Raw genomic sequence first — 19,319 nt, 5'->3', positions numbered from 1 at the left:
TATGCAACGTGGAAAAGCATGTCACACACCTGGGCAGACCCAAATCTTAATGAAACTATTTTTTTTTTTTTGCTGGGACTAATGGACAGATGGACAGACAACTAGAAAAAACTTATGAAAAATTGTTTTTGCACATGGTAACTGCAGCAAATTTATTATATGCACAAAAATTGAAAAACTTTTAAGTACCTACAGCAGAGGAGTGGTTAGTGAAAATGTCAGAATTCATAGAGATGGCAAAGTTGACTTGTTTAATTAAGAAAAAACAATAACCACTATTTTTAGTGACCAGAAACTCATTATGGACATTTACTGAAAATAGAAAAAAGTGATTTAAGGATTTGAGGATTACAAATAGTAGAACATGGAAAGAACAATGCCATAATACAGTCTTAGAGAAAAGATAATATAGAAATGCATGTATAATTCCTGGGGGAAAAAAATCAGAAGTTGCTCCTTTATACCTTTTTCCTCCTTTTCTGTATTTTTCTTAGTTACTTATTAATTTTCTTTCTCTTTAAGTGTGTTTTGTTTTTGTAAAATATTCAATAAAAATATATTTTTTAAAAAAGTAAAGCCAAAATGTAAGCCTCACTCTAATTGTGTTTCCTGCCACAAATACTAGGGAAGCAGCCTGCCAATATTTTTAATCTTTGACCTATATTCCAATAAGATTTAGCCCTGCAGGATTCAGACCAGAAAGTTTCATACCCTCTGCTAACTCAACATTCAAGCCAGGCATTAAATCTGAGATATTTTAAATGCAAAACATCACCTGTACCATTGAATTATGTATGGCCCTTTTCTCAGCTTCATGGGTGTCCGTGACTACTCAAGAGGTAGGTATTCATTCCATGGAAGTAACTAATTTATTTCCCATCTTATTGTTCTATCTTCATCAGGCTGTAACATTTCTTCATCAGGACCTTATATATTCTACACCCCCTGCCCCACCCAGTTTCTGTCCAGAGAACAATGCACGGTAACTCTCAAGCAGTGGCCTGAATAATACTGAGGCCTCCTTGCCCCTTTGAAAAGTCAGATGATCTAATAATCACTACCCAGTTTTGCTGTTTCTCTTTTTAGCAACACAATAGCATCCAAGCCCCCTCTGGCAGAAGGCATTTTCTGGAAACTATGCACATCAGATTTCCCCCTTCTCTTCGCTTCATCAAACTTGGGAATAAACATGCTTTGGAACATTTTAACTGAATTGCATGGTCTGTGTTTTTGAGACTTGAAGCGTTTTCAATCTTAGAACATTTTTATTTATTTTTTAACCCTCTCTCTGTGTGTCCCTCTTCTCTCTTCTCTCAGTCTTGCAAGCCTATAGAGTGCTCCTCTTTTCCGCATCACGAACCAATTGGTTTCTCAGTCAAATCTTATTTGGGACTGGCAATGGGACAGCATCTTCCATGAGACCCAAAAGCAGCCAGCTGGTTTACCAAGTCAAGAGAGCAATGATTGCAGCATACACGGTTTACCACCATTACTCCCTGCCCTTCAGCATCTACTTCAGGCATCTACTCATCCTTCTAATTGCAGGACCATCCCTAAGAAGACTCACATTTTATTGACTGTTATACAGAAGCCTTGCCAGAATTAAGAATATACTTACTACTCCTGGTGGGGGGAGGGGGGCTACTTTCCAATTTACCCTTCTTGGGTGTGCTGTTTCATTTCCACTGTCCCTCAAAATAAGACACATTTTATTTTCTTCTACTTATAAAGAAATTAGCTGCTTCACAAATAAGAATTACAGATGCTTTTGGCACTTTTATTGGGAGGGAGGGAGGGATGGAGGGAGGGAAGGAGGAAAGGGAGGAAGGAAGGAAGGAAGGTAGACTTCTACTGACTAAAAGAAAACAAAACAGTATGGAAGCATGGCACTGATTTTGGAATCTTGTGAAGCTCCAGCATCCCAAGGACTGACATTGCAATCCCAGCTACAGAAGAGCTCTTCCCCCATCCCCACCCCCCACGGCCCACCCCACTTGCATTCACATTCACAAATAAGCAGAATGGCACCTCCAAAGATTATGCTCAGCACTGAAAGAAGTATATTCCTCTGCTGGAGATTGCCTGAGGAAACAGTAGAAGAGATGTAGAGTCATTTTAAAAAAACTGAGTTGCTAGGGCTGAGAAACCACACCCTCCTCTCCTTGCTTCTATGCCTGAGGCTCTCCACCTCTCTTGCCATCCACTTTTCATATACTACAGTTTAAACTCTGGGTTTACTACAATGCTCGCAACACTTTTCCCTTTTGGGGATAACTTCACAACCGAGTTGTGCTTTAAGCCATGAGAGTTTAAAGCCAAGTGCTTGCAAATTAGGTAAAGCCTAGTAAGTTTGAACCTGGAGCTGCTTTGCACATAAGCATGCTCGACAAACCCAGAACATTTATAGCTTGATGTGTTTCATGAATGGCACATTACAAGAATTGTACTGTACAGCCTTACAGTAAATGTGATAGAAGTAGAAATCTGCTGTGTTTGAGGATTGTAACCTTCAGGGCAAACTCATTGATCTTGAGGACATGACTTGTCCTCTCTGAGTGCCTCATTGCCCATCACTTTTTTTTACAGAGCCAGACATAATCCTTGCCCAGCTATGCTTTCAATGTCAGGACCTAAACACAACTCACTGGATTCCATTACAATGTATGGCATGTAATGCATCGCTTGTTCCCCATGCCCATGCCATGAAACTTTCTACCCTTTTCTCTCCCTACTGTCAAACATTAGAATTTTCTTTGGGGTAAAATTCTGGATTATTTTTCCACTGAACCTGCAGTGGAAAAATGGGATGATGTATAAATCTATATGTAAACCGTAATTACTAGAAGGCTTTCTCTCAAAGGACTTTGCCTTGAGCAAATGATTAAAGGATAAATGAGAACCTTCTTTATGCCCTCTTTGCATGCTCAGTGGTCCTCTTTAGAAGCTGCATGGTTTTAGAACTGCTGAAGACCACTTCAAATGAGTCTTCTGCTGCGAAGTCAAAGGGATTTTGCGCCTTTTCTAGCCTGTCTTTCAAAGCTATAATATAAAATTACATATCCATAGAATCAAAACTGTTATTTCCTGGGCGGAATAAAGTATCTAGGGAGGGAGAGAGAGAGAGAGAGTCAGCCATTAAAAAAAATCATTGTGAAGGACAAGTGTTAAATCTCTCTCGAGGAATTCGTTTGCAGTATAAAAATGTGTCCCTGCAGACTCTATTAGCACTTAAAACGAGCGAACACCCTTCAACGAATCTTTGTCTTCCAGCCTAATTTCCTCCCCAGAACAGATGTGAAACGAAGATGACCCTCTTCTCCCCACCCACGCTTCGTGGGAGGAAAAGTCAGTGGGAATTTGGTAGCCTTTTGAAGTTTTGCTGCTGAATTACTTTGTGCTGATCTCAATACCGCCCCTTCATCCACCCGCATCCAGTTCTTCTGCACTAGAGTATGCTAAAGTGCTAAAATGCTTATTCTGCACGAAGAGTAAGCAACCAATCATTTCTGTGTAGAAATGTTCCTCCTCCTGAAAATATACGTCCTTTATTATCCCATATCTCTTTACTCTCCTGAGAATTCGAAAGAAGGAAAGTGAAATCAGTCTCAAAATCCCAAATCAGCTCTTTCGCTTCCAGCCGGCGCGCTTCCACCCCCTTCCGTTGAGCCGCCACAAAGAAAGGAGCTGGGTGGGAAGGAAGATCGTTCTCAGGAGCCCACTCGCAGAAGCGCCACACCCGCTTTCCCGACCGGGGAAGCCTTTGGCCACATCCCGCCCCCACTCAAGACTCTAATAGCCGTCCCCAGATTCCTTATCCATGTCTTCCTCGGCCGGATAGATTTCGGTTCTGGGGGAATCCCCACGATCAGAAGTAAGGTGTGGCAAGCGGAAAGGGCGAGAGCGAGGCTCCGGCGCTGTCCCCTAGCTCTAAGAATTACCCACTCCGTCTACAGTCTGTACAGTGTGCATTTGTTATTCAGTATTATAATACCATCATTACCATCTAATCATTATATCGGACTGAAGCACATCAAAAGTTCGCTCCACCACTCCTTCTCCCCATGCCAGGCTGATACCTTGACCGATACTTCTGCTCTCGCGAAGATTCACATGTGACGTACGCGAGCGCATCCCAACCTTCCCACGCCTGAGCGGCGAAGCTCACGGGGTTCACTTGCCACCCTGTGGACAGCCGTCACCGCCGAGGCCCCATTTCTGAGTCTTGGACCCTCTCTTCCATCCCAAATCATCTTAGACGACATTCTGATACTCACCGGTCCAGGCTTTCCTCGCCCGTCTCCTCCTCCTCCCCCCCGAAAAGAAAGAAAAAGCCGCCAACTTGCCCCATCCCAACTTTGCCCTCTCCGGGATGGAGCAGCGCCCGACGCGGAAGAAGGGGGCGCATGCTCTCCATTCTCCCACCCATTCTCTAATACCTCTCAGCGTGTCTCGCCCCGTCGGTCCCCGGCCGGTTCCCTACAGGCACCGTCTACTCACCCCGGAAAGCAGCAGAAAGCCCCATAGCAAGAACGTCGTCTTCTGCATGATGGTCTGAGGTAAAATAGGGCGCAGGAAAGGAAGATGCCGGCCGGGAGATGAGGAGGGGGCAGGAGGCTGCTTAAACATTCCCTCCCCAAGGGGCGTCTCGAAATGGGGGCGGGAGGGAGAGAAGAAGAGCATCGATGGCGACGGAGGCAGCGCTAGTAACTGAGGGAGTCGGACAGCACCTGCTTTCTGTAACTGGTAAGCTCAGCCCCCTTTTTTTTTAAATTAGTATTAAAACGATCGATGTTCTCCTCCCACTGGCTGGGTGGTTTAAGGAGCGCACAAATAACCGAGACGTGACAAGCCCTCTTCTTTCAGGCGCCCAGGAAGAGCTTATCAAAGAAAACCACTTGGTTCATTACATCTTTCCCACCCGTAAAACTTTTTATAAAAAAAATATTCTCCTGAAAGTTGAGGAAAGATGTTGAGAAAGGCATTAAAATCCTCAGTGGTGAGGAAATGATATTAAATAACTTCCAGGGATTCCACTAGTGAATGGAAACATGGGTGGGGCCCAGGGACTAGTAACATTTGCCACTTTGGGGTTCTTGCTCCTTCCTTCCTTCCTTCCTTCCTTCCTTCCTTCCTTCCTTCCTTCCTTCCTTCCTTCCTTCCTTCCTTCCTTCCTTCCTTCCTGTCTTCTCCTGCAAAATCTGCTAAAAGAAGATCTGGCCATGGCTTTGGGGAATGGTGCCTTGTCTTTGGAAGCATCCAATGCTGGCATGCAATCTTTCCGTTGTTTTCTCTTTTTTCTAATCAGACTCCACCGGCCTGAAGAGACAAATACAAGTAGAGAGAGATTACAGTAAATCTAAGTGAGAAGAAGGTAAGCTGGCCAACCAACCAGCAGTCAACTGTAGTGAGGGATGTGTGACCCTCAGAAGTCATCCAGATGGCCATAAGTTATTATCTGGAGCCATTATTTGTAATGTTATGTCCCAGCCTTGCAAATCTCTTGGCCTCCTGATGGATTGATGGATGAAATTTATAGGAGTTGCACTTCAGTCTATCTGGAGTGGTCAAGTTGGGCTAGGCTGATACTTGGCCAGATATCTTGACAAGAACCAAGGTGAGATTGACACTTTATGGCAAAATGGAACACAATTAAATCTGACTTTTAGGACACACTTCACTTAGACTTTTTTCTGTACATCCTCTATAACAGTGATGGCGAACCTTTTAGAGACCGAGTGCCCAAACTGCAACCCAAAACCCACTTATGCATCGTCGGGTGCTGGATGGGTGTGGCCCATTGGCTGGGCGTGGCTGTGGTGGTAATGGCAGACTGGGTGGGACTAAAAAGTTAAATCAATCAATTCCAACTTTGCAAGATTTTTTTTTCCCGCAAGAAGTTGAAATTGACTAATTGAACCTTTTTTTTTTGAACATGGCGATGGAGGCCTAAAGCGAAAAGGTTTTATAAAACCCAGCTGAAGGCCTAGGACTGGGGCGATGGTGCGCGTGCCCGCAGAGAGGGCTCTGAGTGCCGCCTCTGGCACCCGTGCCATAGGTTCGCCACCACTGCTCTATAAATTTCCATTTTTTTCAACAACACTGTGTATCTGCTCGTGGAATAGATTATCAGTTGTTATATATCTTCATATATACATTATAGTGTGTGCGTGCATGCACATACACACAGCAAATGTGCACCCTACGTTATATCAAAGAAAAAAATAAAACTAATCATGACAAGATATATTGAACAAGGAAAACCCTGTTTATGTGCTGCAGCTAAACTAAAAATGTAAATCCTGCTAGCAAGTGGAGTTCATTTATAATTTAGATTATTCACATGGGGAATCAAAGTGGCCTTTCTTCCTGGAAAGTCTCCTGGAACCTATGGCTTGATGTCACAGATCTATGTGGTCTGAAGATTTATACTTTTTCATAGGGAGATCAGCCCTACCTTTAGGTCTTCCTTCCTTCCCTCCTTCCTTAGTTTCTTCCTTCCTTCGTTCCTTCCTTCCTTCCTTCTTTCCTTCCTTCTTCCCTCCCTCCCTCCCTCCCTCCTTCCCTTCCCCCTCTTTCTCCCAACATATTGCAATGCATTTTCACTTCCCTCATCTCAGACAACTGCTTTCCACATCCTCTATTAGATCAATTGTGACAGAAACAAGGATCCAATTGTCTGACTCAACAAAATTGGCTATCTTTGTGCTCAGACTCAGAGCTTCCTATATCTGGCCAGTCTTGCCCTGTGTTTCATGCCATTGCCTCCTCACCCCCAATTTGCCTGACTTAAGAGTAACTAAATTGCCTATTTGGTTAAGAACCAGCACTCCAGAATGCCACAACTCTTTCTCTGCTCAATAAATCAACTCTGGGTATTGTGCAGCAACAGCATGACTTAGTTTGAATAGACCTTCTAGTTGCTCGTCAGACATTTTATGGCTTCAATTGTGGCTTTAATAATGAATGCCATGTTAAAAGTTTAGCCGGGATCCTTTCTGCTTTCTTGATAAGTGCTCTCTGAATTAGATATTCAGAATGGAGTCCAGACCTTTTTTGAAAAAGAGGAGATGGATTGCAGAGCATCTGACTTGTTCCACCTATCACTGTTTGAAGAATATGAATCTGCAGGGAGGAGTTTGAGATATACATTTTTGGTATTTATAGGATGAAATATGGAGAGACCAGGGTTCAGGAGGCATCATGAGCTCAGATGGCTCTAATTCAAGCACTGGATGCTCAAAATTTCTAATCCTTTTGCTTTAAAAATGTGGTATGCTTCAGCGCACACAACTTGTGGCTCATGTTGCGCTTAAAGACTAGTCCAAAACTTTTTGTAAGTTACTTCCTCCCCCTACTGCCTCCACCTATCTCCAAGTTCAGTCAAAGTCATGTTATTTCTATACTTGGGATAGGATGGGGAATCTCTTTCTTGTCAGTAAAAATCCCTTTCATGATATTGAAGATCACTTGCCCTGGAAATTGCTTCATTGGGCCTAATGATATAGACAGCAATGGGTATCTTCTGTAGGATGCTCTAGAAGCAGGAGCTGCCTTGTTTATAAACTGTTTTAGAAGCAGTTCTTGAACTGACTCACAGATTTATTCATTACATTTTACTCAGCCTTTTCTTTCCTAAGAAAAATAATTCACTTCCATTTTATCCTTACAACCAACTATGAGCAGGAGATCCTTACAACCATCCTGAGCAGGACCATCTAGATCAGTGGTTCTCAACCTGTGGGTCGGGACCCATTTGGGGTCGAACGACCATTTCATGGGGGTCGTCAAACAATGCAGTCTGCCATTTTTTCCCCCTTTTTCTTAGCTGTGCTACTCCCTTTTATTCTATTGGCTTTTGAAAGCCAGTAGAATAGACTCTCTTGAATAGAGTCTAATTCTATTGGCTTTCAAAAGCCAATAGGAATTGTCCAGGCTGTCTCTGCCCTGCTGAGCCCGCCAAAAGTCCCATTCTGCAAATGGTGCTGCACCAGTTGAGTAGTCCTCGACTTACGACCGGTGGAGTAGTCCTCAACTTACGACCGGTTGGGGGGGGTCACGGCATTAAAAAGGTTGAGAACCACTGATCTAGATTGAGAGATGCTGACCGTCCCACTGTCCCATGAGCCTCATAATTGCCTGATGACTTGTTGCTTGTTTAAAATATTTTTAATGCCTACTATCAGCCACATCATAGGAAGTCTTCACAAATGCTGAGGAGACCTCCCCACTCCCTGCAGGTTGGGCTGTACATCAGTGTGATACACACTGTCTTGTGAACATCTGACTAGGATGAATAAAACAGTTTGAAACTGGTATTTGGGACTGGATTTTAGAGGGACATGAGCAACAAAACAGCAGAAGGCTGGTTCAAAACTGAATCAGAAACATTATTCAAACATCATACGGTATAATTGTGTTGCTCTTCCTTTCCTAGAATCTTTTATTTGTAGTTGTCTTTAAGCACTGGATTGTCCTTTTTGTGCCTTCTTTGGTTTTTCTTTGAAAATATTTCCTTTTAACTCTCTCCAGCTTGCCAATATCCTCCCTGTAAAGAATGGTTCCAACCAACTGCAATAGTGTGAAAGGTAAGGACATGTTTTTTCAGATGCTGATCGTAAAATCACTTTTTATAACCTTCATTACCACTTAGGCTTTGTTGCCAGCAAAGCAATATAGTCTTTCAACCTTCACTTTGATAAAGAAGAGAAGAAAAAGAAAAGGAATGAAAAAAAAATCTTTTCCAGGAGTCAATACACAGGCTGACCATTCATATGTATATACCTCCTCTTACCATAAATTCATTTATGAGATGATGGAATAGCTATGGGCAGTTTCAACATTCTCTGACCAAAGTTAAGGCTTTCTGTGCAACAATGTTTTTGCACAGAAACAAATCACATAGTTGCTTTTGATGAGGATTCTTTCAAATTTAAGAACTATTGTCCTAAATGGGGGGAGTCATTAATTTGATTGAGCTTTCTGCTCTGATTGGCAGCTACAGAAGGCCTATCTGAGTTTTAAGTTATCCAGTTTCTATTTCACAGAATTGGAGCATATTGTTTGATTTCCTATTGTAGAAATACATCAGCTTTTAATTAAGCTGTAAAATTAAGTAAATATGCCATGGCTTTTTTGAATTGATGCATAGATGGATAGATATTTAAGAACTTTTTGACCAGTTAAGTAAACACATAATTCAGAAAGCAGTATTTTCATGTTGCTGCTACAAATAATGAAGAAGGATGTATCAAATAAAATCAGAAGTGGGTATGTGAATTCTACATTTGCTCTCAGTATTGAGTTCAGTGTAGGACCTAAATCAATATTTGTATTGTTGAATTTTTGCATTAGGCATGACGCGGTATAGAAGGAAAATGTCACTTCTATGCCTACATGCATTTGCAAAGGCGCTCTGTTGCACTTAAAGTCACATTTCTTGTTAATAGAAATATGTGGAAAGGTTTAAACCCAGCTATGTAAGTGTCACAGGTGATTATTATTCTGATCTGTCAACATTTTTATATTCTTTCAAAGACAAGAATAGAGGAAAGTCCATATTTTTTATTTTATACAATTTCTATTAGGTACAGGGTTAATTTTTTTTTTTAAATCCTCCTTCTTACTCTGCTAGAAATCTGTAACAAATTTTATTTATTTCCTAACATGTTTTCTTCTACAATTGTAGCCTGGCCTTTTAATTTTGTTGCTTATTTTTGGGGGGGAGGTGGGGAGGATAAAAAATGAGCAGAAAAAGCAATGTTAGCTTTACAGTACTGGGCCATGAGGAATATACCTTCAAAGTTGATATAATATGCTAGCATACCCTTTTTAGGGCCACATTAATTCAAGCATGCATGCAGTCTTTCAAGCAAATTGAAAAAGGAGTTAAGAAGAAATATTTTTTTTTAAAAAAATAGTACTTAGAGTTTGCCAATTATGTTGGATATTATTGTGTACAAAGATATTGCCTCAGGATGTCTGTTGGCATAATAACATACAAGCAAAGTGTACTGATTGACTTTAGCTAACTTTGGCAAAGATTCACCATAGCAGTTCCTGAAAATGGAACAGTTGTTGTTATCCTTGATATGGCCGCTATATCCTGTTTCTCTTCAGGTTTACCTTCCGGAGAGGAATGACAGTGGGCTTCCACTTCCTTGATTATTCCTAGCCAAAAGGTTCTGTCTCAAAGCTTTGTTAGTGGTTTTCCTTTCTTGTTCCTACTGGTATGCCTGCTAAAGTATGTGCATGGACAAGTTTCAGTACATCTACTCCAAACTTCTGTGGAACTTACTCCACCTTTTCTACTCTTCTAGGGACCCCTACAACTTAAAATAGGATTTTCTCCTGGTGTTTTTTTTTTTAAACAAAACATAATTATTTAACCATATACCATGCTTTGTCACTGCTACCTTGCTATAGGTACTTTATTTAAAAAATGTGCATTTGAAGTGGTTTTGTATGCATCCATTTGTGTTCTAAGGCTGGCCTCTGACTTTGCCGGCTCAACTAACAGTTTTACCTTATGTGGTTGTGTTCCAGGAAGATTGGAATCTGGCAGGAAGACAAAATTGCAGACAGTTTTTCTGCCTCACTTTCCTCCCTTTGCTTTTGTCCTGATTGTGATTCTTTTCTTGATGATGGAGTTGCAATATAATATTACTACACATTGGCAAGTCAGTGTCAGTCATTACTTCATATGGCAGCCTCTTCACAATGCAGTAATTTCTGTTTCTGAGGATCCAGGCTTCAATCAGTGGGACTGGTTATCCCAAAGACACAAATAATTCTGTGACCCTAGCATCACTACAATTTCCCCCACTGCCCCTGTCCAAAAACCCTTCCACCTCTTGGCTATTGACCTCTATGAGCACCATTCCCATTTTCTACTGGAAACTGTGTTAAAGAATTAAAAGTTGTGGGTTTTAATATATTCTTGGGCTAGGCTTTTGCCTAAGGTTCTGTATTATCCCAAATACAATAGACATTTTTGCCCCTTGGTGTTTTTCCACTCTCTGTGAGATTATTTCCCTCTTTGCCTCACTTTTCCTTAAAAGGTTTTGCTTTCTAAATTAGGGGGTGTTTTTCTTTGAAGTTACCTCTGCTTCTCAGAGACTCAGCAAGTTTCTGCCTTCTTGCCCTTCTCAGAAGCTGACTAGAGTTGTGGGGCTTGCAGTAACAGTTCAAGGGCTTCTACCACTTGTTTCCTAGTTTTCAGAACAGTGGCAGCCATTTGATTACTAAATTTAGCAACTTACCCCACAATTCCTAATCCCTTTCTGTGGATTGCAGAAATGTCGTCCAAATCTCTGCCTAGTATTGCTAGCAAGTCCCCTTTGTTGTGCTTTCTGTTTGTATTTCTTAAGGAAAACATATTCAGACAACAGCCCCCCCCCCCCGCAATTCCTCCATCCCAACTTTCTGACATAACTGGATATAAAGTCTGAATAATGGTGAAAGTTTCCCTCTTTCCTGTGATATGTTTCTGTTCAGTTTTGGGCTTTGCATCATTGCTATTCTCCCCTCCCAGTTGCTTCTTCCAAATCAGGAATCTTCAAACTTGGCCCTTTTATGACTTGTGGACTTCAACACCCAGAATTCCTCAGCCAGGCATGCTGGCTGAGGAGTTCTGGGAGTTGAAGTCCACAAGTCATAAAAGGGCCAAGTTTGAACACTCCTTTTCCAAATCAAGCAAGTTGGCCAGAGGCTTCTAGCCAACCTCCCATCTGTTGCAGAAATGGATGTACCAGTCTTTGGCTGGTCCATGCTTGCTTTTGCAGCCTTCTCTCTACTTCATATTCTCTTGCTGTACTTCACCTCCTCAAGCAGCTTCTCTCCCTGTCTGTGCCACTCACTAAAAAATATCCTGGCATTCTGAGTAGGAATGATGGAACAAGTTATGCTATTAGACAGCATGAGATAACAGCCTCTGGTGGCAGAGGTAGCTAATGACAATGGCAATGGACTCAACTGTTTGGAATAGAGTAGAGTAGAGTAGAGTAGAGTAGAGTAGAGTAGAGTAGAGTAGAGTAGAGTAGAAGAATAGAATAGAAATAGAAATAGAAATAGAATAGAATAGAATAGAATAGAATAGAATAGAATAGAATAGAATAGAATAGAATAGAATAGAATAGGAAGGGACCTTGGAAGCCTTCTAGTCCAATCCCCTACTCAAGCAGGAGAACCTATACCATTTCAGATAACTGGCTGTCTAGTCTCTTCTTTAAAAAACCTCCAGTGATGGAGCACCCATGATTTCTGGAGGCAGAATGTGCCACTGGTTAATTGTCCTCACTGTTAGTGAGGACAATTAACCTTAATTCCAGGTTGGTTCTCTCTTTGATCAGTTTCCAACCATTGTTTCTTGTCCTGCCCTCTGGTGCTTTGGTGAATAGTTTGACGCCCTCTTCTTTGTGGCATTCAGATACTGAAATACTGCTATTATGTCACCCATTTCCTCTTTTCTTTAGATTAGCCCAGGGGTATGAAACTGCCGGCCCATGGGCCGGATGCATCATGCTGAAACCATACCCAATCCAGCTCAGGCAATGGGGAAAAAGTCAAGATACATCATGAAATGTGATATTGTGAGTTTGACACCCCTGGACAAGCCAAACGTAAGTCCTGCAGCCGTTCTTCGTATGTTTTAGTCTCCAGACCTTTGATCATCTTAGTTGCTCTTCTCTGAACTTTTTCCAAGGTCTCAACATCTTTTTTGTAGTATGGTGACCAAAATTGGTGGCAGTATTCCAGGTGTGGTCTTACTAGGATTTTATAAAGTGGTACTAATACTTTGCATGATCTTGATTCTATGCCTATGTTTATACAACCCAGGATTGTATTAGCTTTTTTGGCTGCTGCTGGCTCATTCCCAGGTCCCTTAGCTCTGCCATTTCCCAACGTGATATACTCCAGAAGTATTGGGATTGCAATTTTCATAACTCCAGGCTATGAGGATTAAAGTCATGCTACTTAGGAATTCTGGAGTTGTGGTGTGAATACATCTGGAGGGTGTCAGTTTGGGAAGATTGCCCTAATCATTCCATTCTATGGATCTAGACTACTATGGTAAAATACAATCCACCAGAGTTAAATTAGTTGCCCCAGCAGCCTAATCTTATTCTGCCTCAGTAACAAAGCAGGCAAGTGCTGTTATGTTTAAAGTTTTAAAGTAGAGCACATTACAGAAAGTTGTAGCCAGAGACAAGACCCACAGCTGGCTTCCAGATAAGTCAGAGAATGTGGCATCCAGCAAACTGAATTTGTCAGATGTTTCTCTCCATCCATTAACTCCATCCATACAATAAACTAAGCTCAAAATAAACCATATCACTTTGTGATTTAGCATGTTATGTGAACACAGTCCTTATGCCAACCGGGATAAACTAAATAATACCAGAACACATTCCTGATCAACTATCTACAATGTAGTACTCTCTAGACAAGCTAGGATAAAAACCCCTCACTGATTCTCTCCAGTGGGTCTTCAATGCCAGATCATTCTAATATAGTTTAAAGAGGAAGCAGCAGCCATAAGAACTCCTGAGCTACATATGTACACCTAGCAGTGTCTCGTTGGTATATGGCTTGGAGGATATTAGCTTACATCATTTGTCTGCACAAAGGCCAGCAGAGAATCTTGTGAATCTGTAAATGGTTCTACAAAATGTATGATCTTTCTCTATCTGTCTAAATGGGGATTTCCTGGCAATGGAGGCAAGGGAGATCCATTTAAAGTACTTAGATTACTGAACTAATCTCATCCTTCTCCTCATCCCACAATGAAGCTTTGTTTCTGCAATGAATCTATGTATCTCAGAATGTGCTGTAGACTTCTGGGTATGTCCATTTTGACAACTGCGAATTTAACAACCAATTTTCAAATGCCAAAAGCATTTACTGAAATATTATTCATTTGTGAAATGCATTCTGGAGTCAGAGAAATGGAAGCAAATAAACAGCAAGGAGTTGTAGACCTAATTATTTTGTTACCTACCTGCCAGAAGCTTCAGCCCTTGATATTTCCTATCTGCTGAACACTTTAAACTAATACTTGAAATCTTTGAAAATTAACCCCTTCAGATTTAAAACCTCTTAACCCCCCCTCCCTTCGTTGTGTTTTAAGAAAAGAAAATGGGAGTCCATGGGAAAAAGAGTCCCATGGAATCAGTAATTGTGGACAGGAAGGTATATGATTAGCAATGCAGGTTTAGTGGCCAAAGGTGATATTCATATCCTAAAAATCAAGGGACCAAACTTATCCCTTTTGAAGAACTCAAGTATTTTGAAAAACAGTGCAATAAAAATTCATAAGGAAATTAAATGTTTTTTTTTCCCCTTAAATGTCTCCTTGAGTAACATTTGATTCTGAAAAGTGATGACAATCTGTGAGGCCTGGACATTCCTAAACTGCCATTCTAGCAGCAACACATGATTGGCTTCTTTTTGGTATCATAGGGAAAAGAGGGTATCTAAATAAAATAAATAAGAATGAATAATGAACAGGGTGTCAAGATTTATAGTTCAATCACACCTGTCTATTAGGAGAGCTCAACGAATATAGAATGAGAGGAAGATCACCTGCTGAACTCTGCTTCCTGGATATCTTATTAGCTCCCCCCCTCCCAAGCTATATACCAGTGCATAGCTATATGCATAGCTATATGTTGTTTTTTATATGCTACTTGTAGACAATTTTGTTTGCCGTTTTTAGGCACTGGGTAGTGCCTCTGGATCTCAGTGCATGGTAATTTGTGAATCTCATTGTTGGAAGCTATCCTGAGCAAGATGACAATATTGCTTTTTCCCTGCACCCTTTGAGAGTCTAGTGCTTTGTTTCAGTCATTGATGGGGAAGTATAACTATTTTATCTGGCTTCCAGTTTTTGTTTAATATTTTCAAATGTCTAAATAATTTTTAAAGAGCTAGTCAGCCCTTAGAAAAACTGTGGTTTCTTTCTGTATTGTTTTTGGTTTGTAAAGCTGAATATTATTTTACTGTCTTTCATGTGTTAATTACTACAGTGTATTATAGCTGCAAAGCAGCTTTTTGTGGAATAGAAAGATAGTACAAGCAAAAGCTAAAAAAAACCCAACTGCAAACAATAAAATGTCTCTATTGTAATTAAAATTAGTCTGGATTACGTTCAGTCAATGTTCAGATCATCTTGAGGCCAGAACTTGCATCACCAAGTCTTTTTCTCTCTCTCTTTTCCCAATAGCACTGTATTAGTTAGCATAGTCCAAGATGACAGTCGTTGCCTTTGAAAAATTTGGGATTAACTCACACTTTTCAATTGAATTTTTAATTTGAATTCAAATTAAAGGGAGTTTCTTCTGCGCATTGCTCCTGAGGCTTCTTTGTGAATTGTGCAGCACATTCTAGGGAATATAAATCTCCAGATATTTGTGCTCATATTCCAGTGTCAGAGCAGCATTTTGCCAATGGCTTGCACCACAACTTGTCTCGGGAGTACGTACATGGTTTGTGTGTATAAATTTAATACACAGACACATATAATTATAGCAACATGAAACAGAAAAGGAAAAGCACAACACTGAATCAAATGGGTTACATCTGCAAAGTAGCCAGTCAAGGTAAGTGAAAACTGCTGTTCTCTGTCATAAGTTTAGACATAACCTGTTTTATATATAAATATGTTAGTCCTTAGTATTATCTAAGTGCTTGACACAAGATATTCGTCTGTCTCATAAAGATTGCAGCTGATAACTTTTCCCCTCTTCTCCAGATGCTCCTGGTGTTAAAGATCAGAATGCCTCTACTTTAATTAAAAAGGTGGGACAAAAGGCTGCCCCCTCCCTTTTAGAAGACAACAGGGCAGTAGTATATAATGAACTGTGAACATATAGTTCCTATTCCAACAGACAGAAGTGCCCGCTGGAGATTTATAACTACTCTAACATACAAACAGAATGCTAGTGTTTTAACTCTTTAATTTATGTCTTATGTGTCCCGTAAACTCAAGACAGGATTTTTTCTCTCTCTCCATTTCTCTCATTTTTATCATCAATCAGCCTTTGAACAGGGCCCCAGGAATCACACATCAAAAAGTAAAGAATTGGGATAAAATAAAATTGCTGTACACATTTTTAAATATATATTTGAATAGTTGGAACTGCTGCAAGATTATAATGCTGGGAAGTATTATATAAATATACTACAGGTAATCTTTGACTTAAAACCAAAATTGGGACCAGAATTTCCACCACTGAGCAATGCAGTTGTGAGTAAATTGTTTAGTGACAGCAGTCCCAGTTCTCATAACTCCAGGCACTAGAGTTTTTGAGCAGGAAGCATAAGGAGTGGAGGAAAGGTACCACAGGGGGTGGGGAAGGCCCTGGCAAACTAAGTGCAGACCACGCACAAAGTGGGTGTTTCAGTGTGGCTTGAGCTCAGGAAGGTTGCAGAAAGGATGCAGGTTGCTTGTATGCATATGCGTCAAGGCCAGAGGCCAGGGAAAAAATACACTGCTCAGGGCTACAAGAACCCCACACACTTTGCAGCACAGTGCAAAGTTACAGCCATTCCTGGAAGCCTTAGCTTCCCCAGTCCTGCCCAGCAGTGCAGCACAAACTGCAGCATCCTGAAAAGCTGAACAATGCATCACAAACCTGCTCCACCCTTGGAATTGTGAAGGGATGTCTTGATGCACTGGGGCTGCAAGAAGTCTTTGAGCCATGATGCAGCCCCAGCCAGCCCAACAGCACAATAAAAAAGTGGGTTTCTTGCTGTGCTGCCCTGGGAAGCTGCAGCTGCAGCTGCCTGAGCCCAGTTCCAGCCACACTTCACTCTGAGGCCCCAGCCACCTTGTGCTCCACCAATGCAGATGAACTTCACCATCTTCTTGCTTCCTATTGCTGACAATGCTTGTCCAGACTGGCCCTTCTTAATGCAGGCTGATAGCCATGTGAGGCCACCTTCACTAGGTCTCACAAAGAAACCACCATGCATAACCTGAGGAAGACTTGATAGCAGTGTTCCGTATCTCAGGGGCTGCCACAAAGAAGAGGGAGTCAAGCTATTCTCCAAAGCACCTGAAGGTAGGACAAAAAGGAATGGATGGAAACTAATCAAAGAGAGAAGCAATCTAGAACTAAGGAGAAACTTCCTGACAGTTAGAACAATTAATCAGTGGATCAACCTCCCTCCAGAAGTTATGAATGCTCCAACACTGGAAGTTTTTAAGAAGAGACTGGACAACCATTTGTCTGAAATGGTATAGGGCTTCCTGCCTGACCAGGAGGTTGGACTACATGACCTCCAAGGTCCCTTCCATTGTCGTCATCATCATCATCATCATCAATGATGTTGTTGTTGTTGTTGTTGTTGTTATTATTATTATTATTATTATTATTATTATTATTCTTTGTGTAACCAAAGATTTCCATCTTCAAGAAAGGGGGAAAAAAACAGACTCAGGAAACTACAGACTAATCAGTTTAACTTAAATACCTGGAAAGATCCTGGAAAAGATAATCAAAAAACAAATCTGCGAAAAACTAGAAGCAAACAAAGTTATAACTGATAGCCAGCATGGGTTTGTTAAAAACAGATCGTGCCAAACCAATCTTATTTCATTCTTTGATAAAGTGACCAAATCAGTGGACCAGCAAAACGCTATGGACATAGTATACTTAGATTTCAGTAAGGCATTCGACAAAGTAGGCCACAATCTACTGCTTGGTAAGCTAGAAAAAAGTGGATTAAACAACATCCCCACCAGATGGATTTGTAGCTGGCTGACAAACTATACTCAACAAGTAGTCCTCAATGGCAATACATCCACATGGAGAGAAGTAAGCAGTGGGGTACCAAAAGGCTCCGTCTTAGGGCCAGTACTCTTCAATATCTTCATAAATGACTTAGGTGAAGGAACAGAAGGGGAACTCATCAAATTTGCAGATGACACTAAACTGGCAGGAGTAGCCAACACCCCAGAAGGCAAACTCAGGATTCAAAAAGATCTTGACAAATTGGAACAATGGGCCCTATCCAACAAAATGAGTTTTAATATGGAGAAAAGCAATGTTTTACATTTAGGCAGGAAAAATCAAAGATATAAGTACAGATTAAGTGAGACCTGGCTCAAAAACAGTAACTGTGAGAAGGACCTTGGAGTCCTAGTGGACGACCACTTGACTATGAGCCAGCAGTGTGCAGTAGCAGCCAAAAAAGCTAATACAATCCTGGGTTGCATAAACAGAGGCATAGAATCAAGATCATAGAAAGTATTAGTACCGCTTTATAAAACCCTAGTGAGACCTCACCTGGAATCCTGCAACCAGTTTGAGACCTTGGAAAAAGTTCAGAGAAGAGCAATTAAGATGACCAAAGGCCTGGAGACTAAAACATATGAAGAATGGCTGCAGGACTTGGGTTTGGAAAGTCTAAAGAAAAGAGGAAATAGGGGAGACATGATAGCAGTGTTCCAGTATTTGAGGGGCTGCCACAAAGAAGAGGGGGTCACATTATTCACTAAAGCACCAGAGGGAAGGACAAGAAACAATGGTTGTAAACTGATCAAAGAGAGAAGCAACCTGGAATTAAGGAGAAACTTCCTAACAGTGAGGACAATTTACCAGTGGAACGGCTTGCCTCCAGTGACTTTTTTAAGAAGAGACTGGACACTCACTTGTCTGAGATGGTATAGGATCTCCTGTTTGAGTGGGGCGCTGGACTAGAAGACCTCCAAGGTCCCTTCCAGCTCTATTCTATTCTAAGTAAGGCGGCTTCCTCTTCTCTCCCTGAGTCCTGATGTAAGAACAGCTGTGTTAGGCAAGTGACTGTAGGCTGCTTATTGCCCCCATTTAGGAAGGAGGATTTGGCAGCTATAGGCAGCATCTGTTCAGTTTGCTACTGTGATGCTCTTGCCAACTATTTTTAAAATTTGTGGGAGCTCTGGGAAGAATAGCCAGTGATTTTTTTAAAAAAAAATCAGATACAATGGATTTATTGTGGATCCAGCATCAACCAACAAAAACAAAACAATTTATCCACCCAACCAAAGCCTGCAGAAAAATCCCACACACACAAATACACACACACACAGAGAGAGAGAGAGAGAGAGAGAGAGAGAGAGAGAGAGAGAGAGAGTACTTGATCTTAGCAAAAAAGCTGAAAAACAGTCTATAGAAATTTATATAAGCATTAGACATGAAAAAACTATACAGTAAAAGAGAAAAAACACAAACAGAATCTGACCAAAAGTTGAAAACAGAACATCTATACCTATCCAAACATAGCTGAATAGGACAGTAAAAAGATTTGTCTAGTAGCTGACTTGTGCAGATCATCAAAAA

The 19,319-nt window shown here is 41.1% G+C and overlaps 1 protein-coding gene across 3 annotated transcripts in view; it reads right to left on the bottom strand.

Annotated features, from left to right (window-relative positions):
- The window catches only part of NGFR (nerve growth factor receptor), a 262,216-nt gene that overhangs the window by 68,026 nt on the left and 174,871 nt on the right, over window positions 1–19,319 (bottom strand). The window contains exon 1 of one of the 3 annotated variants that reach the window (XM_039333070.1): window positions 4,498–4,838. The exons of 1 other annotated variant lie outside the window; for it this stretch is intronic. In XM_039333070.1, coding sequence (XP_039189004.1) covers window positions 4,498–4,680 — 183 coding nt within the window. In that variant the 5' untranslated portion in view covers window positions 4,681–4,838. Of the gene's footprint in view, window positions 1–4,497; window positions 4,839–19,319 lie in introns of those variants that run through there. One more of the 3 variants, XM_039333069.1, reaches the window with a different exon arrangement.

Source organism: Crotalus tigris, unplaced genomic scaffold (assembly GCF_016545835.1).
Source record: "Crotalus tigris isolate CLP2741 ecotype Arizona unplaced genomic scaffold, ASM1654583v1 scf7180000024472.5447098, whole genome shotgun sequence".
In the NCBI taxonomy this organism is placed as follows: domain Eukaryota; kingdom Metazoa; phylum Chordata; class Lepidosauria; order Squamata; family Viperidae; genus Crotalus; species Crotalus tigris.
Note: the sequence above shows the minus strand (reverse complement) of the source record. Positions and strands in the feature narration are given on the sequence as shown.